The sequence below is a fragment of the Patiria miniata genome, unplaced genomic scaffold (genome assembly GCF_015706575.1).
Source record: "Patiria miniata isolate m_02_andy unplaced genomic scaffold, ASM1570657v1 HiC_scaffold_10, whole genome shotgun sequence".
NCBI classification, from domain to species: domain Eukaryota; kingdom Metazoa; phylum Echinodermata; class Asteroidea; order Valvatida; family Asterinidae; genus Patiria; species Patiria miniata.
Window position 1 is genome coordinate 8,956,992 of NW_024037048.1, and position 21,264 is coordinate 8,978,255.

Below are 21,264 nucleotides of genomic sequence, written 5' to 3' on the forward strand. Positions count from 1 at the left end.
AGTGATTAAAATGCGTGTGTGTGTCTTTTGTTTCATATTTATTTATCTAATCCCATGGGGTTAATTTTAATATTTGAATAAAAATGACACAAATTTACAGATTCAAACGGGATCTTTCCAAAAAAAGAAGAAGTGAAATCAAGAGTCCGACATTAGGGTTAAGTCTGTTCATTTATGCTGCCTTTCTGTCCTTGGTGGCTTATTTTCTGACAATTCTGATAATTCCGTCCACAGAGGAACATAACACACACAAGAAACCTGTCGTTTCAATCACATACCGTCACTCGCAATTGATAAGACAATTTTGTAATTGCCTTTATCAGAAACCCCGCGTTCCAAAGGTATGTATTTCCATTTATGTCAATTCAAATCATCATTTTGGTTCTCAAATTCTCCCAAGAATAATTCTATTTGCAAGAATATTTCTATTTACATGTTGTTTTTGAGTTTCTTCTCTGTGAAAATCGGTATGTTTATCAGTAGTACGTTTATTATGACCGTAAATGTGTAAGTGTTCATGGTAGAGTAGAGCCCCTTTAATTAAATCTGACCTGCGTTTACCCCCTCCGCACTCAAAGTGCCATTGGTAACGCGTCTTGATGCAAAGCCTTGCAACCCGGAGCTAGAAGAGCCACCTTACCTAAGTGGATTTAGTTTAATTTTCCACGCCGCTCCGAGCCACGGTCTTCTCTTTAAGCGCACCTCCCTAAGATTAAGCCAAGCCAAAGATTAGGATAAAAATCATTTCCTTGGTTCCTGCCTCCGAGCACTGATGTGAGAGATGATGAAATAAAATACCGGTGTTGGTTTGGCATTTCGGGGATATACGTTTATGAGGTCGGGAGAGATATACCAAGTTATTGTCAGCCTGTATTGGTCTTGGATTGTGTTGTCTCTGATTTCTCAACTATCAGTTTCCATAGCTTGACAAGGAAAGGCTCTTCGTTAAATTATCGATAGTTAATTTTGGAAAACAAATCTGATTTCTGCAGAAAAAACACAGCGCCCTCTTGTACAACGTGACTCCCATCAATCCATTTTAGGAATACTACATTTTGTAATCCCCCCCCCAATAAAATAGAAAGCACTCAGAGAACGCAAACCTCCGCCGAGGCTAAACAATTCCCCGCCATTATTGTCAGTACACCCAAAAGAAATGCTCGTATAAATGGTAGAGAATCCTAAAATGAAATCCTGGATCCAGACCCAGATCCGGATCACTTCCAAAATCTAATCGATTTGTACTTGTACCAAGGACCACCTCTTTTTTTCATGCAAATCCGACAAACCAACCAACCAGCCAACCAACCAACAAACGCCGATGAAAACATAACCTCCGTGGCTGTAGTAAAAACATTAATACCGTATACAATTTTGCAATGATTTATTCAATCTTTAAATTACATAATTGAACAACAGACAGGTTTCCTCATTCGTGCTTTTTATTTCCATCTAGTGCAATAGTTTATTATATTTACAGTTAATTTTTAATTAATAGAAATGTCCATTCTCCAGGGCCTAGCTCCTTTCCTACAGTAGATTACCATAATTCCCCCTCCACCTTCCGTCATTTTTGTCTGTCAATTGACTTCAATTTCACTACTCGTCCTAAATCCGCCCATACCTTTGTATCCAATTCTGTCAAAATTGCACAATTTTGACAGAATTGTAATTATTCTGTAACTATAGCAGGCAAATTATGAGATTATCTACCGTCCGATGAAATAATGTTTGAAATCAAGAATGTTAACCATTTGTGCATTAATAATATTTAAATTGATAAAATAGACCTAACCCTCCAACCTCTATATGATTGCAATAAAGTTAAATAATCACCCTAATTAGCACAAATATTGCACATACTCATCATTTTAACATTATTTACAAATACTTCATACTACCAAATATTCAAGTCCATAATATACAGATATATTACATTTTTCCTTTTAAATTCATGACACTTCGCCAGTGTGGATATAATAGATTGCACTTGTAAAGAAACCACGCGTTATGAAACATTTCTACACTCAACTTCTGTGATTTCTTCTTGAAATTCGACTACATAAAGATCCAAGTGTAAACAATTTTTGTGGTTGGACGAACAAAGCACTCGAACCATGGAGGAATGAAAAATATTCCTCTATATGCTCTAACTTTATCGTATATTTGTGTTTAATAAAACGATTTGTTGAAAATTCGGATGTACTTTTTAATTATTTTCAATCAGTGTAAAACGATGACGCAATGATCATGTGACCTTGTGACGTCAATGGTTGCTTTAGTTTTTGAACATGTCACACAGCAACCTCTCCATGGGCGTGTTGCCGATGGTGCAACGGAAGAAGATCCGTTCAATCTTATCCGATGAGATGAAACGAAGAGATGGGAGAAGGATGAGGAGACGACCGAACCTGGAGAGAAGAGAATTCAGAAGGAAAAGACGATTAATATACCATCATGATGGACTTAAAACTTGGTAGGGATAGAAACGTGGTGGACATGAGTTTACATCTGAGGCTGCAACATATTGACAACAATAGAGTGTTGTTATAAATTCTTGTGTTTGTTTACCTGCTGGGATTCGCTGGTTGCTGGCTCCTGACGTGCTGACCCAGCATGACCTGAGCTTGGTCCTGTAAACTCTCGACTTGGATGGGATCCTTCAAACCTCTGGTATCTGAGGAAGTAAAGATAAGAGAAACGCTTGAGGAAAAGTCCAAGAGAAGATCTAAGCTCCTCTTTGTAGCTTGTGGAGCACCGTGATCCAATACGGTGTCCGATTAATGTGCCATGCTACGTGGGGTCGAATCCTGAGTATGACGCTTGTGTTCTTGGGCAAGACACTTTACTGCAATTGCCTGTCTCCACCCTTGCAGCAGAAAGCTGTTCTCGTGGCTTGATGAACAGGGTAATAGTATTGTATTGTATTCACTTTGGGTGGTGATGTCTTACCTGGTTTGAACAGTACAATGGCTTTCATGCAAGCAAACTCCGCTGCGTCCACTGCAAACGATTTGAATCGTGCCATGACCTCACGAAGGACCCGGATGTCAGACAGCATGGCTACGGCTTTGGTATCGGGAGACGTGGCTCCCACTTCATGGGCGTGTTCTGAGAGGGACAAGAGAGGGCAGGATTCCAGCGGCATGGACCATTGGATGGCACAGAGAACAAAGAGTTCACTCCACGCTTCCTCGATCAAAATAACCTGTCAATATAAATGATATAATTACATTACGTCTTAGCCGTCTTGGCGAATTCACTGCATAAATGTAATGTTATTATTGCCTTATCAGCAGTCTAATATTCACGAATTCTTGAGATCTAGTATGCCATACTTGTTTATATTCCCTCCATACCTTAGTAATAACTATATATTGGATGGCTTTGAGGTGGATACAAGAATATATTGCACGAGCTATGATGATATTGACTGATTCTCTGTTTGAGCGTGCTTCCTCTCACCCATACACTCTAGCTGTGCCAAGATGTAGAACAAAGAACTACTCTAACAGCTTTTCCCCATTTTTTCTATCTCTTTGGAACTACTCCTTGCCTAGTGCATGCCTCCCTCCATTCTATGATCTAGCCTGTTTTAAGAGGAATACAACTCCTACCTTCAGCTTTTCTGATTATTATTTTTCTTTTAATCATAACTTACTTGGTCCCTGAATGGAAGATTTGAGAAGGACGGCAAATTCTTGGCCCACTTGACAGCCATGAATAGCAATCTGGCTGAGGACTCGTAGATATTCTCCTGTGCTCCTGGGTAGATAGCCATATCACGTGTCAGGTTGTCATTGTGTTGTCCTGAGCCCGAGCCACGATGACGAAAACTCCGCTCATCAGAATCTGTGTCCATTCCTCCAGTGACGTCTACATCTACGTTGTCTTGAAGTGCTAAGAAAAAAAGCAAAGAAGTAACATTTTACAAGACGTGGTCTAGTCGAGGTTCCAACTCCTCTTTCATATACTTGTAATTGTCTTCAGTTGTCTGTTTTGCAGGCTAATCTTGCAACAAAGTGAAATGTTGATCATCTTTTGGCTCGGGTCTTGCATCTTAGTACGGCAGATAGGTGATGGGATTGTGCCTTTGATGATACAAGCATGGCATTTGGCACACAGTCAGAGTATGTCATGAGAAAGATATTTGGCTATAGGGCCATCGCAGATTTGTCCTTTGGAAAATATAGGAATAATAATAAGCTATAGACCATTATCATGTTGCGGCCATCTTGATTTTTCCCATTCAAATCAACGTAACCAAAGCGAGGCTGGAAGGAAAAATATAGTCTGGTTCCTTTTTGCACAAAAAATATTATTCAGTACTATTGGATACGGGGAACATGACTGAAATGATGGCATCATGATAAAGATGAATGGCAGCCATTTTGAACATTTTGAAAATTGCTTGTTATTCTACCTATGTTTTTTTTAAAGGACGTTACAGCCAAATATCTTTCTTAAGAAATATTCTGACTGTGTGCCAAATGCCGTGCTTGTATCATCAAAGGCACAATTCTTCCAAATATTTCCCCTATCTGCCCCACTATAATACCTCCAACATATTGAAAGGCTTACCATCTTCTGGTTCGAGCTTAGCACAAGTTTCAGCCGTCATGAGGCTGGCCATGAAGCGGTGGTTGAGGGTCGGGGTGACGGGACGGTGCATGGAGGGCACGGTAGATGAAGCTTGCTCGCCCCGGATGATGCTCCCCGGACTACCGTCAAAATCATGGTGATCCACGGCAGTAACTGACGGGACGCAGTCCAGGCGAATCTGGGCTGTGTTGCGGGGCTGCCGCTCGTTCTGCACGGCTGTTTGAAAAACTGATAATGTCAGTTTGAAAACAAAGTTCTTCTTGTGTTGGTGGATTAATTAACTTGGGACACAAGTGAAGTGTGGAAAATGCAAGAAAACTGACAGAAAACTAGGAGGCAAATGTGTGGCTATTTGTTTTTACCACTTTTTTTCTATGTTTGGACAAGAAGTAAAATCGTAAGTCTGACCTCTTGCAATTTTAAGCGCAAGACACTCAGGTTGGCTTTGGAGTAAAATAATCTTTATAATAAGTAAAATGCTGAATTTTAAGATTGGAAATGTAATCACGTTTTGTTTTGATAACATTCAGGCTGTATGAATTCGAGCTGAACAATATCATGTTAATTTGAAACTTGAAAGTGAGATTCAGCATGATCATCAGTTGAACAGAATCGCTCTTCAAATATTTGTTTTGACAATTTTTGTCTTTGTGGTTTAAGGTAGTGAGTACCCTGGTATGAAACATTCTTATTAAGCTTAGTGAATGCATATGGCTGCGACGCATGCGAAACACAATTTTGTTTCCCAATATAACATCTCTTGACTGTGGTCGAAAAAGATAACTTTTATCTTTCCCGCGCTGCCCTAAGCCTCAGACTGTGCTTTTTCCTTCCTTACTTTGCCTCCTCCATCTCGCCCTATCTTCCCCAAGAGCTGTGTTTCCTTAAAACGAAGCACCGCGCCACAAATTGAACTGCTCTCGGAGGCTTCACGGTACTCCAATGTCAATCGATGCTATTTAAACAAACTGCCCGAAATGACTTTTGACGGAGTTTAAAACGGCGCAGCGTCCGGCGGGTAAACGATTCGCCGTGCGAACCAGTTGACAAATTGGTATCTATTTCAGGCCGCGTAGCGTTAGAAACAGGCAAATGCTATCTGGTAAATTGTATGGTAATTGAATTGATGGTGAGGGGCTGGCATCCTCGCCACTTCGGCTAATTCCCTACCCGTGTCTCCTCCTTGTCCGGGGAATCAAGACATTAGCGTTCAGATAATCAACCCGCAAACTGATTAAAGGAAAGGCAACACTTTTCTCGCTTGCTGTGATCAATGGTGCTCCACATTTTCCCGTCAGGTTTTCGTCTCCGTTTATTTTTTTGGACGAGTCCGTCTAAGTGGCACAACTTGCTGGGTGTAAATCATAAACTGTTTCTTTCTCAATTTCCCTTTTCAGCTGAAAGGTTATCGTCGTTTTGATCTCAAAATAATAAAACTGCCATATTTGATCGTTTTTTCCCTAAATTCACACGTGTGTGAAAAATAAGCATGAATATATTACACCACAAAATAGGATGCTTAAAGAATGCTTCGGTTTTGCCACTTCATTCGTCTGTTTAATACAATAGATACGACGAAAAAGGTAGTTTTTTTAACAGTAGATAAATATACAAGTTTAAATTAAGATTGATTTTATTTTTTCTTAATATTCCTAGTTGGTTTTCCTGTGATAAAATATTTATGCCCCAATGTTTTTTTTTTTTCACATTATGGCAATTCTGTGAATTCGGACGTACATGTCAGACAGTTTAATGAGCTTCTGTTGGTAGTGTGAATGTGATACATTACTAATAATGTGACATCTAATTGAAGACAAAAAATACAGGCCAAACAAATGTACTATCCTTTACGACCTTTCTGTTCCTTGCTCTATGGACATACAAAAGGAGCTGGAATTTGCGGAATTGACATACCTTTTTAACATTTTGTTAAAATTTGGTAAAATTCAAAATGATGATATCAGTCGAGCGGTATAAATTTAATTGAAATCCTGAATTACGAATTTTGACTTTTTTTTGCTTTAAATCCTGGGTTCTGAATTCGAAGCAAGTCTGTCAATGTGAGTGAAGCATGAAGGTTTTGATTGTGAAGTTTGCGCTTTTTACGCCAACATCCTGACTCTATGCCTCAAACAAGTTGGCCATAAATCATCTCCACGGCCCGTTTTACCATCAGCCTCTATTAAATCATGCCTTCCCCGCTTGCCAAGCAAGCAATCCATGAGCGAGAGGTTGCAGGCCCGCTGTTCAAACACCGAAGTCACGGGCAATGAGGAACTAACATAAAAAACGCTGCTGATCAAATTAGTGTAGGGGGAGTGGACTATCAAATTTGAGTTTGGTTTTGCCGCGCCGCGGTAGGCGCGAAGCTAGCGTTCGATATCAAACCGAGCTCGGGTTTCGCTTGACGCCCAACACAGTCGCGGCATTCCTCAACCAAAAAGCCCCTTCCTGTATCTTTCCCCTTTTTATCATCGCCATCATCAGCGTTATTATTCTCTAGATCCCCCTGACAGCCCAGTGCTTTCTCACCGCCACTAATTCAATTTTGGTGTCGAACTGACGGCGCGGTCTGACAGGTTTCCTGGCCTTAATACTCGCCGTGCTGCCTTTTTTTAGGGGGAGCTTCGCAAACACCGTCCACAGCCCACCGCTAATGCTAACACCAACAACTTTTTGGCACCAAATTATGTGATTGGTTGGTAATGTGACAGCAACACTCACGCGACACTCCAAATATTGGGTCATTTTCCAAGTTGGTGAAATAGCTGGGTTTGTGGCATTGTCACGTTTTATCGCGTGGCGTCTCATTCTCGCGTTTACTTGCCACAATATCTTCCGAAATCTGCGTTTAAATTGAAAATTGCGTAGTAGACTTTAAAGAATTTTAATCTGGCCAAGTTTCAGTAAGTCAAATCAATACTATAAAATTGGACAAATAATAAGTAACAAATAATGTCAGTAAATAGTACCAAGAATTACAATCCAGCAACTTCATAGATGTCTTGATATGGTTCGCCCTGTTACAGTTTGCTTTCAAAAATGAATATTTGCTAGCCTAACTTCACTTTAGATTAGACATGTTTATCTTCGCCACAGGAATAATTTGATTGCAATCAAAGTTATTTATTCTTGATTAGAATGAACAGATCATGAAATCGAATGCTTCATGAAGCTAAATGCAGTGATGGAATTATTTCAAAGAATCAAGATATACAGGGTGAGTAAAAAAAAAGAAACCCAAATGGCAGGACCAATTATTGAATGAAGTTCTGCATGTAGCACTTTCAAAATCTAGGATATAAAAGCCCAATTCATAAGCCTTCTTTTAGTACAAAAATCATTCAAATCACTCATGAACTTTTCAAGTTTTCAATTTTGAACACAAACACCGTTTCAAGTTCTGTCCACGGATCACAAAAAAAGTAAGTATGTATGTGAATTGTTTTCGTTTTGCTGAAAGAACACTTACCTTTTTTGTGATCCGTGGACAGAAGTTTAAAACGGTGTTTGTGTTTAAAATTCCGTAACTTGAAAAGTGCATGAGTGATTTGAATGATTTTTATGCCAAAAGAAAGCTTATGAATTGGGCTTTCATATCCTAGATTGTGAAAGTGCTACATGCAGAACTTTATTAAAAAAATGGTGCTGACATTTGGGTTTCCTTTTTTTTTGACCCACCCTGTAGTGTCCAGCATTCGTACTCACCATCTTTATTCATGCCTGTCTCCATACATTTCTTCAAGCGGCAGGCTTGACATTGATTACGATGGGCCTTGTCAACTACACACATCCCCGTCCCAGCCTGACACCTGCACATCAAGACAAGACGTATTATTATAGATTTATTCAACGGGTCAACTCAAAACGTAAATTTTGGGTTTTTGATGTAAATTTCATTTTGGTGTAAATTTTTACTTCTCTTATGTGGAGACACGACATAAGGTTGGGCGTAGCGAATTTGCATTTGAAACTATAGGAATTTAAAATGTTTACATTTTAGTCAGAAATACTGATCGTGGTTTTTAATTTATTACAAACAGGGACTGAAATTTAATCTTTGTTATAGTCTTTAAACTTGTCCGATGTTGTGATAAGTAAATCTTTAATATTTACATAAAACCAGTTCCGTAAATTCGGACGTAAATGTCAGACACTTTAATGAGTTGCTGTTGGAAAAGTGAATGTGATACATCACTAATAACGTGACATCTAATTAGTAGGAAACAATTACAGACCAAACTAAGGTACACCACATTAACGACCTTGTACATCTACATCATGTGGTCGGACGTGCGATGGATTTTACGGAATTGCCTCATAGCAACATACAAATGACTTTTAGAGATAGTGGTGTTTTACTATGATTCACCTTGTCTTAAAGTTATTTTTCATCTGACAGTGGTGTCTCTGATACATCCCTTTCTTCTTCTGTTTTAATTCTAAGTACAGACGTCTATTTTCCATCTAACTTTCTGACCGACTGACATTCATCCCATCTTGGCGCGGTGTCAGCATGACTAACTTTTCGCGCGTCACTTCTGGTCGGTTTGCTGTTGCAGTACGACACGGCTAAGGCAAGATAGCGTAAAATCTGAACCACTACTCTTGCGGATTGCAAGGTGTCAAGCCGGTAACCTTCGGATGGAATTTTATTCGATTGTGATATGAGCCGGAATCATCCTTCACTATTCCACATCTCAGATCACAAGTGCTACGTATCGATTGATGGAGTTCCGATATGAATATTTATAGACAACCATTGGCTGCTTTGTCTTCACTGGGAATGCACGTGTATGCAAACACCTAACATCCTCAGTACGAGTGTGCAATAATAAGACCCTCAGTCAGACCTTTGCTAGTCGAAAAAGCTTTGCCAAACTAAGGTTGAAAGCTACCTTTTCTTTGATGTCCTAACTGTTTTCTCAAACTGTTTCCGATTCCTTCACAATTTCTCCTGTATTCTCATCTGTTTTTCCCCAATTCTTCTGTAGGGTGAGTCAGAATGATCCGGACCCAAATTTAAAAAAATATTAAAAATATGTAGCAGTTATCAAAACAAGCGCAAATGAGATATGTTACCGGCTGGTATTTTTGACATATTTGGTGAAAGTTTCATGTATATCCATTGTAGAATTTTGAAGAAAAGCGCTAGCAAAGAACACACGCTAAAAACACACGGTTCCATGGTTCAACAAATTTATTGAAATCGCGTACTGATGTGAAGCAGTGTAATAACAAATAAAAACCTAGTCATGGTGACTGACTCACTCGAAGTTATTGACACATTTTAAAAATGTAAAACCTATTCCGTGTGCAGACTGGAAAATGAGCCACTTCAATGAAAATGGCATAACTCCTCACCACAGCCACTAAGTTGAAAAAAATATCAATATTCCTGTGGAAGACAAGGTAATAACCATTCATATGAAACACTCAATTTTTTCTCTCAATATACTCTGTTTGCCACAAAAAATGGCGAACTTGGGTACAAATCATAACCCTGTATACGTAATGTTTGATTTTTCCCGATTAACCAATCGTGTTTGTCAATTGTTCTTTTCTGTTTATCCCGGGAAAGGCATTTTACTTTATAATGTTATTTACTCACTCAATCAAAGTCTTCTTTATATATATATATATTATTATTATTATCTTTATATATTATTGTCGCTCTTTTCTGGCCTTTTCCTACCATGCCATCCTTTAATGCGACCTTTTCTTCCTGACACAACCAACAATGTAATTTCGTTGTTCCCACGATCCATAAACCACGGACAGTTATTTGTTCCGTGATATTTGTCGCAATTTTATCTTCATACGATGTTCGTCTTCATTTTATCGTTGTCAAGTTGTCTTCCCCTTCATTCGAAATTTGAATTTTCAAAAACCTCCCTGTCTATCAAGGCCCACATTGTCTTTATTATAACGGTAAATCAAATAACGACGATTTGCCTCAAACCATCTCCTTAAATTTTAATCTTCTCAGATATCAAACTGCTTGATTTTAGTGTTTTCTTGTCATCTGAGTTCGTGTTGATGCATAGTAAACAGCAACAGTAATATTCCACGTATGAATTGTTTTCTGTCAAATTAAAACTTGGTTGCAGTTCACATGCAGACATCGTGACATAACAATCATTCCTATCATGTACACACAAACCTTACTTTCATATTCAACCGCTACACCAATCTCTAATCTTCCCGCTGCGATAATATTAGTTTTTAATGTGTGTAAGTTATGGATTGACAAAGGGGAGAAAATATCAATTAAGGTGTGAGCGTATATTATTTACATTCCTAGCGTTTGGTTAAGCGTTCGTCTCGGCGTGCCATCCAAATCCCATTACTGATCAGTACATGGTGTTTTTTTGTTATTAAGCCCCCTCCAACCGCACGATCCTATCCTTTCAATTTTGCCAGCTCTCAATGGCACGTCATAGGGTGCTATATCGCCGTGTGACCTTGCTGAAGTCCTGCCCTATTCTCACTATTAATTAAACAGTTTTCCCTTGTTCTTTTAGCGTATTTCTGCGACAAAGGTTTCTCTTCGCCGGCCATATCACGCTGGTTAAATAATTGCCGTGCCCCATTCCGGCGCGTCACACGATACGTGTGCCTTTGATGTTTGAACAATACCATAATGAAATTTCTGCGTAGGATGGGGAGTGCCAATCCTTATTTTTATTGGAAATTGGTTTAGTTCAATGATTCGAGGAGAACTCCTCCCTTCTCTCGAAATGAAATTAAAATGATGGGAATTTATTATCAGTTAAATGGTCGGTTGGATTGGTTGTTATTATCAAATCAATAATGTCGGCTGGCCTTGTTTTAACTTCGTTTTGAGAATGAAAGGTAGAAAAATGACACATACAGTGTGTCAAATTTGTCATAAGTTGCTGTAAAATGGTTTTACAAACTCTCATTTAACAATCAATTTTTCCGATATTTTTGCAACATAAGCAAAAAAAACCGAAGCTTGTTACTGCATGATATCCCAATATCATTAGTTCATATTAACATAATTTTCCACTGAATGAGAACATTCCTTGCTCTTGATGTTTGACTTAAACATATTTATTTGTACGGTTGCTCTGGTAGTTTTGTAGGCCAAGATATGAAAATATAAGGAGTTTGTCACTAACTAAATTGACAATGAGTACCGCAGCATTTAAAGCTACGTATGTTTTTGATTCTGTCTTATTCTTTTTGTTGTTTAATCAATTTCCACTCAACGATAACTCCACAGAAAATGCCAGATTTTAGTGAACATAAAAATTCAACCTGCATGTTATATTTGTATTAGCTCTGTGGAGGATACTACCGAAGGAAATATATAAAGCATTTGCCCTTCAAAAATATAAACTGAAAGAGTTGAAAAACCTTGAAGAAACCTTGATTTTAAAGCTTCATTTTCTTAAAAATTAAAGAAGTTTTTGCCAAAAAACCCAGCTAAAATGACTGCAGTGCCGAATCTATCAAAGACAGTAATTTAGACCATCAATTTGTCTTAAAAAATATAGATACAAGGATTGAACTGTCTCATAATCATATGGCACCAACATAATAAGTTTAAATAAAAACTCAATTTTTACTTATCTATGTTTTGTTTTAACGTATTTTTCGCTCTTGATATTTTTCTCTAAACATCTTTCCTTTCACGGTTGCTCAGCTAGGTGAAGATGTTTTACAGGCAAAGATATTAACCAACCTGCATGTACTGTACTAGCTCTTGAACTGTAAACCCAAACGAAACTAGAGAAGGAACAACATAAAGCATTTACCCATGACAGTTTTCATCATAATAATGGTGAAATGATTATTGCCAAGTTATTGTGTAATTATCCCTCCGCAAACATCCTACAGTTTATTTTCTTGACAATTAAAGAGAAAAAACTTTTCCCAAGAAAACAGTTTAAATGACTGCGGTGCCACATATATCAAAGAGACTAAAGAGTCTACATCTGGAGGCACAAATAAAAGCAAGGAAATCATCTTCAATTTCTTGTACCCACCATCAACAAAGAGAGACTGTTTTAAGTGCTCGTTCCTCTCAAGGAGAACTGCCCATAATGGAGCCTTCTACTTCTAGATATCAGGAATCCAAAGCAATCGAAACTGTTACATTTCAAGCTCAACTTGAAAGGATCAAGATATCATCATTGGTTTAGGGGACACTACTAATTCCTTGTCTGCCATCCACCTTGCAACTTTACTGCGAGGAGATTATTGCAGTCTAAAGCAGAAGCAGAAGACACAACTTTATACCCTCAATTTCTCATGTTTCTTTTTGCATCTTAGATACAAGATGGAACTGTCTCATATGGTACCAACCTGTAAATGAGTTTTCTTCGGACGCTTCTCTTGAAGAAGCCGCTGCATCCGTTGCAAGCGTAGATACCGTAGTGCTTGCCCGAGGAGATATCGCCGCAGACTCGGCACGTCAAACCAGATGTCATCCGCTTATGAACTGAAGAGGAAGACGGTAAGTCAAGAACATCCATTTATTGACCGACAACTCAAGACTAATTAAAGTTCCCCATGATTCGGCGTTGTAATAGCTGTATTAATCTAGGCGACACAGCTATGAGATAAAGTTAAACGATGACTCGTGTGTAATTAACAGCGCTTAACCCTCGAGTCTTATAAGATACAACTTTATTTCGAATAGGGTATAAGAATTCCAATTGAAATTCGGCAAATTCGGCAAAAATTAAACATGTTTGTTTTGAAAATAAGACTACAAATCTGGCATTGCCACTTGCACGTACCAGATTTTTTAGGGGATTGTTGTGGTCCCTCTGATTCCCCTTACTTTGTCAGATCGAGGCTTTCAACGCTAATTATTTTGCAATGATAGCAAGATTGTGTTTAATTGCTATTCACAATTAGAGTGTACCAGTTAAATATTTTAGGAGACAGACTAGTGTGTCCTCCCTTATCCCCCATACTTTCTCAGATCGAGGCTTTGAACTCCAATTATTTACAATTAGCAAGATTGTGATTAATTGCTATACACAGAGTTTACCAGTTAAACATTTTAGAATACTAGTCTGTCCTCTCTGCTCCCCCATACTTTCTCAGATCGTGGCTTTCAACGCTAATTACTAGTTGAAATAATATTAAGGCAAATTGTGTTTAATTGCTATACACACTTGTTAGAGTGTACCAGTTCAGTATTTTAGGGGAATGGTGTGTCCTCTCTGATCCCCATACTTTGTCAAATCGAGGCTTTCGATAATTATTATTTTGTTCCGTTGTTTTGCTGGGACGGAAAACCTGTTTGACGAATCGATTGAATTTAATCAAAATCTGGAAAAGACCAAGCCGCGAAATGAGAGTTATCGCTTTCCTTTCATCACTTCCAATCCTACATGAAACCGATATCACTCACAAACTCCTTCCTAATCAATAACATCCACCGATCATCCGTGTTCCTCTTGCATCATAAAATATAAAAATTCTCATTCTTATGTAAGATGTGGATAAGATTCGGTTTTGTAATCTTTGATTAGTATCGTGCGAAATGCACCATACGCTGGGACATCGATCTGACAACCGCGTCCATCAACCCACCAAAATTAAAACAAATTTCGAGAGTAAACATTGGAACAATAACACCACTCCGTGCCTGTGTTGTTCCTCATGCATCATGTTGTTGACACATCTTGTTCCGCTAAATGAGGAATCAGTCTTGCCCCATCAACTGTGTTTTGTTGTTTGTGAATGGAAAATGGTAGCGTATACAGGATCGATTCCAGCTGATATGACTTGCCTTCTATGCCAACATCTGTGTTATGCTGTGTTAAGTTAGAGCAGTCTTTTGCTGCATGTGTTTAACCAGGACTAGGGCCATGAATTGAACAGAACTAATTGGCATGTCCTAGTTTCGGTCAGAGTAATGCACTTTTTGGGTGGAGCATAGCATTTTGTTTCAAACATTAACAAACCACGGTGGTAGACACCAGATCCAATCATATCTCTCCAATGTTTGCTTGTGTTGGTTGGTTTTTAACTTTGGTTTAAACACAAGGAAGTTTACGGTTGATGTCATCATCAAGATTAATCTTCTTAATCTCATTTTTCAAAATCGCATTCCTCTCCAAAAATTGAAACACGGTGACATGAATAATAAATCAGGATTATTCATAAAGTTATATTTTAGTTAAATTATGCAAATTCAAAATTACCTATTACCAAAGGACAAAACCACCTGCAATCTGTAACTTAACTCACCCCAAATCAATCGTAAAACACTGTTTAAAAATGATCTTTATAAAATTAACACCCACATTTAATATTTTGCCCTGTTTTACTCGAAATCCTAAGCTTTTGAAGACTTTAAACTTGAGATATGAACAAGACGGACGTCTACATTTTTTAGATTAAATTAAGCTAATTACTAAATTATTTCGTGCAATTAAAAGTAATCTATCAACATGGTTGATGAATTCTTTGTCTTAACTAATTCGCCAATTGATTTATGTACAGCGATTACAATGTGTAGGCTTATATCACAGGCACTAACAGCATCACTGCCGATTTTTTCCCTAGCAGTATAGTTATACAGCTAAAAAGCCAACTCCATGTCATCAGCATTCCAGACGATAATTTATAATCATAAATATCCGGAGAGTGTCAAACTCCCGTTACATTTTTCACTTAATAACTGTCACATGCATGGGGTCCAACCGATGCTTGCAATGCCTCGGCACAGCGGTGCACAGCGCCAATGTTTGAACAGGTTCCGGCAATGAGTGACCGTGTCCCCGCCCCGTTCATAACCCTGGCTAACGCTCTTTTGTCCCCGTGAGGTGCTCCGGTAAACACGCCATCGACCGCCCCGCACGGAGTCCAAGCCAGCTCCAGTTAGGGCTCAGTTTTTATTGGTGTTTTGTCATCCAAACTTAAATCGCCACGTTCAATTGACTCCAAACTTTGGTTTAAGCTAAAGTTCTTTCACAATCGATGCTGTTGAAATCACTTGGGTGATTGCCTGAATATTATTGATAATAATTAGAGCTACAAAAAGGTTTTTGAAGCTGTATAACTCAACACGTTTCGTGGTGCTGCATAATTTAATAAAGTTTTATTTTGTCAATTGAAATTTGTCAAATCAAAATGGCATCATTGCAATAAGAAGATATAGTTAGCCTAATGAAAGTGTTGTTTGCAGGATATTATTAATTAAATAAGTGAGTTGTGGTGTGATTTCAAATAAAGATTGAAGCCTAGTAATTTTTTTGAGTTGGTTATCATGGTTTTGTACTGAAGGTGTTTTTTGATCAAAGTGGACAATGTATATCGGTTTAATAAATTGTTCTCACCTAAGGCGTCCTGCGGTGTATATTAAAACCCTGTAAGCCATGTCATGTCACGTGTCACAAGCACGTCGTCTGTATCACACATGATAACTTATATCTGACCAATAAATTTTGATGTTTTCTGCCTTTCCGCAAGATTACCCGTACATGGTAGTGTAATCTGATTAATAAGTGAAACAGCTGTTGTGAAGCTCATGGCCATTGGCTTTAGTTCAATTATAACCCAGCAACTGGCAATATCCTCGGCGCAGAGGACGCGAACAGAACCGCCGGCATTACTGCGTCCTCGTCCGACCACACTTCGTCATTTATATCCTGAGGCACGAACGGTTAACTCACCGTGCACCGTCAGTAGCAACCCCCCAAATCACAACCGAAATATTTAGATATGGACATCGCCATTTATTCAGTCAGAGAGGGGCGAAGTGGCAAACCAAATAAGAGCTGCAGCCAGCGCGGCAGATGCTTTCTATCTGCTTTTAATCATCGGTTTTTTTCGCTCTTCTAGCGGCGGTGCGGTTTGATTTGAGGTACGATGCTTTGGGTTGACGCGATGTGAACTGTCACATTTAGCGTGGGCACCTGCCCACCGCGGGCAGAACTAGAAGCCGACGAATCGCTCGAATCATCGGCGAGGCATGGGCGAGGGAGAATCACTGGATGCAGTGAGTTACCGTCGTTTAGTCAGATGGACAGTTGGTCAACTTGAGGCAAAATAGGCTCATTATTGCCAAGTCGAGTGTCGTCTCGATGTAGTTGACTTTTCAGAGAGGACAGACTTCTTTTAGTATCAGGAGTGATATAGTGTTTGTTTCATTTTGCTCTTTGATTGTATCTCATCAGGATCGCATCTCAATCATTTCAGTCACCGACTGCCCTTTTGATTTTGTTTTTAAATGTTTATGCTGGCCATGTCACATATTATCCTTCTAATTTCTGTATTACTAGCAAAGAGACGTCCAATAACTCAAATTGGTACTGTTTCTAAAATTGTAACGGTCGATTTATTTAGGCCTATCGCAATTATGTTTAATACATTGAAAATTTATTTATTGTGCAATTGCTTCAAATTTCGCAAATTGACCATGGACTTAAGTCAGTTGTCATTATTAGCAAACCTATACACACTTACGTATAATGAAGTGATGGATGTGGTCTAAAGCTGAAATACAAATATGAAGTGGCATTCATTGAATTGAGAATGATTTTTACTAAGCAATTCGAATTTGCGTGTAAACATAACTAGAGTTTGTTTGGGATCGTGTTCATGTCGCAATGTAGCCTTCGTCTTTGTGTTAGTATGTTAAACCAAGGCCCAAAGAGTCCTAATTTTCTAAGTTGTACTCAACGTGCGGGGAATTGAACGACCTTCGTTTTAGGAACCGTTAGCATTGCTATGGTTCGAATCGCTTAGCTTTACAGATGAAATTTTACCGACTGCACTTTCTGTAGTGTTGTTTCACTTAAAGATCTTGCAGAGGATAATCATGCAACATTATTAATAAATACAATGAAAGGTGAATTTTATGGAATGTGTGACTTTTTCCCACCAATAAAAAAATCCTCCAAAGGACACGTGACAGTACTTGGCCAATCGTAAAGCACTTTTTCAGCGGGATCCACAGACATTTATTTCAAAGGTTATGACAAACGAGGTGTCTATGCACAGTGCAAACAAATCAGTCACCGTGAAAGGGGTTGCTTGATCTTTTCTGCGGGGCAGCTGTTGGTATGTTCCGGAGTGTGGAGCCTTCCAGCTCTTGACCACCTTACCCGCCCGAGGCGAGACTCTACCGGAGGGCAGTCGCTCTGGCACGCCTGGCGGCTTGCCGGTTAGCTTGTAACACGGGAAGACCGATTCTGACAAGTCAACGGATTCACGTTCCTACGGCTTCCTTCGCCAACACCTGCTGGGCCCGGGCGCTTTGTCACTCGCGCTCCGCCATTGCACCCGGAAGCACCTTGATCAAGTGCTCTGTCATATTTCTCAGATTGTTTTATGAACTGAAATACCGCCTGCCCGCTTCTAATAAACCTTGACTTTTGTTAGTAGAGCTGGTGTATTGGCCATCGCAAACGTGTCTTTGTGGATTGGTTGATTGTAATTAATCTTTCCTGAAATTTGGCTTTCGATAAAATAATTGGAATGTGCCGCTCTTGATGATGAGAATAGTTCAGTACCGGTCGCTTTTAACATCCAATGTCTTAAACAGATACATTGTGTTTGCAACTAGAATGTTGTCATGAGCTGTTTTAAGTGACACTTTCAAACACTGTATTAGTTATTTATTGTTGGTTTAAGCATTTGTTTCTGTCAGTCTTTAAATTGATATTGCTTAAAATTTTCTTTTACCACAAACAAATGTCAAGTATGGTCCCTTCAAAAGTTCATAAACTCTTATCTCTTTGTCCATTGTTATTTCAGTGGTAAATTATGAAACTGTATCTCGAAGTAATATATTCGGCAGGCTATTATTAATTTATTCCAAATATTACACAATAATAACACTTTTTTTGGAAAAGGTGTTTAAGACCATAGAAGAGAATGTAATTTTAATTAAGATGACATTAGTCCTGTGTGTCGTGGTGGTATGAAATTTCACCACTAATGTTTCAAAACGTGCCTCAGTTGATCCGATAACTTGATCAGCTCTTAATCTCTTGTCAGAGACACTTATTTTTGCCTGCCACAGACGAGGCTAAGCTAGGGCATGCCACGTGACGCGTGATATATTTGTTAAATATCCCCCGCCATTATGACATGCTGCTGTACTATTACTGTCTCTTCTCTCAACCCATCGATGTCTCAGAGACAACTGAGATGGAAAGTTCTTCGTCAAAAAGAGCAAAAACGCTGTAAGGCAACTGTACTCCCAAGTCAGACAAGCGATGTATGATCTATCATGACTATGCCGAACTTTAAAGTACCAGTGCGTAGGATATATAGCTACAAGTAATATCTTCTGTATGTAAAAACAAAAAGCAGCCGTGCTGGATTAAAGATTTGGATACAAGTTTACTTTTTTATTTTCTACTTTCAGGCATTGCTAATTCTGCAATGCATACAAACGCACACAATTGTATATTTGCCTGCAATCGGGGACCCCCTATTGTCCCTCTTTTGTTTGTACTAACTTTTTAGGAAGACCTCCCATATGTTTTGTACACATCGCCAAATTGGGGATCTTCGGGAATTGGGGACCCTATTGTACTCTATTGTTCAACGTCCCCTAATGATCGCAGAAATAAACTCACATGATGGCCCCCGAACACCATATGTATATATCACACCCATTGTTATCTTTTGCCGAATGCATTTAAGTTCTCTGAGATCTTAGATCACACGAACAATTTTATACAAATATACAAATACTTAGTCATCTAAGCAAATTATGAACCGTACTACTCAACCCGAGAGAAATTACAGACAGAAGCTATCTGAAGTCATTGGCGCCGTAAAACATTTGATAAAAATCACTTACACTATAATTGTAAAAAAAATACAACATGCGATGACAAAAATATATGCGTCCATAATTGGATTCTGATATTGGTGAGTTGACAAAAAAATTGAACGAACGTAACATCACGAAATGTCATCAAAAACAAGAAACGTCACCCAAGCTACTTCTTATTCCAGTTAAACTAATAAAATCACCCAACATGGCTTAAAAACATGCACTATATACCGACAAAAATACTGTATGATGACAAAAGAACTTATGTCAAATAATAATTGATATTCAAGAAAGGGGAAAAGCTATGATTAAATTAAAATTTAACAAAGTTGAAAATTGTGAATGTTTTCAACAAATCACAAAACGATGGCTCACTATAATCGCCTTGAGTGGTGAGGTAACTTGCTTGTTTTATGTTTTAATCTGGCGATAACCAAATTAATTTCTTAACTTAAACAAAGTAGATTGATTGAACTCACCCGAGTCTGACATATCGGAGCATTGGTCCTGTGCCATTCTTACTGTCTCCATGTCCATGGTGGAATCTCTGAGTGGTCTAAGGTGTAACCTCAGCTGAAGATGCGAAGATAACTGACGGAACAACTCACTGTTGCTGCTTTAGTGTCTACCTTACTCGGTCCGTGTCTCACACTCTCTGACTGTACCGTGTTTGGCTTCACACTTCCCCCGCTGTTCAGCTGAAAAACACGCCCCGTCCGCGCCACACGCAGTCCACGCTCCACTTCACCTTACAACCGACCAAATCAAGAAGCTGGCTGGATTTATGAAAAATCCATCTAATAATAACTGTTTATTTTCCGAGTGATTGGTCGCGGGGTGTAGACCGTTAGATGCCGGGCTACAGTGACTGAGTGCGGCGGGTGCAAACTCCTCCTTCTTTCCCGCTGTCTCCCGCTGGCACGAACGATAACGTTTACTTTCTCTGTTTTCGTTGTGCGCTTGGGCCGCGGTTGAGTTTGTAATTGTCTCGTCATGCAAACTTTTGATTGGTCGATGTTTGACGATGTATCGCTGCATGGACGTTGGCGTCGCACTGCTAGGTAGGATCGGCAGAGATCTAGTGCCCTGACTGTTAAATCATAATCGACTATCATTTTTTGCATAGTGAATTGGTTCTCCAGTCTATCATCTTTATGAGAAGGGAAATGTGGACAGAGATTTGATTAATCAAAATCTTTTGGATATGTGAAGGTGTTCGTAATGTTTATAACGTTGTACATTTTAATTCTAATGATATCATCACACGGATTTCGAAGTTGTTTGCGAATTGTAGTAAATTCTATTCTTCACTTTGCTTGATTACATATTCATTATTACTATTCGTTAACCGTGGTTAGAGCTTCTCGTGTTTTCGGCCTATAAATGCAATATTTTGATCATCCAAATTAGAAATGAAAAAGTAACAATTGATAGGTTTTTTAAATCTTTCTAGAGGACATTAATTGGTGTAATATAAGTTTGTGCTACACTCATGTACATGTATTGAAGGGTTTTTTTTGGGGTCATCATCTTAAGAATTTTGTCATCTATGACTGCACTTTCTGCATTCAAAATGTTTGTATTGAGATCGTTCACCAAACGCAGTCTTATTGGAGTACAGAGTTTTTGATTGCGATTTAATTACATTGAAAGAACTCGACATGAGACGCAGATGCCAGAAAACAACATCGTCTCTGTCTAGCATGGTAACCAAATGATTTCCATGGCATGACTCAAAGTTAGCAAACTTGGTGGCAAGTCTTCAGAACCATTGTGGACTAAGTACCCGGCAACGATTGGTTATGGTAGGCCGCCAAGTCACCTGAGCCGGCAGGACCGGGTGAAGCGATCCAAATATTGCGCTACCAAATCTAATTTGA

General features: G+C 38.8%; 1 protein-coding gene across 1 annotated transcript; it reads right to left on the reverse strand.

Annotated features, from left to right (window-relative positions):
* Window positions 1–1,424: 1,424 nt before the first annotated feature.
* Window positions 1,425–20,283, reverse strand: LOC119737164 (photoreceptor-specific nuclear receptor-like). Its single transcript, XM_038211289.1, has 8 exons — window positions 19,864–20,283; window positions 12,937–13,072; window positions 8,311–8,414; window positions 4,582–4,818; window positions 3,662–3,900; window positions 2,953–3,208; window positions 2,572–2,677; window positions 1,425–2,411 (listed from the first exon to the last, which is right to left on the reverse strand). The coding sequence occupies exons 1-8, from the start codon at window positions 19,919–19,921 to the stop codon at window positions 2,279–2,281; spliced, it is 1,269 nt and encodes a 422-aa protein (XP_038067217.1). The 5' UTR covers window positions 19,922–20,283; the 3' UTR covers window positions 1,425–2,278.
* Between the last annotated feature and the right edge of the window lie 981 nt (window positions 20,284–21,264).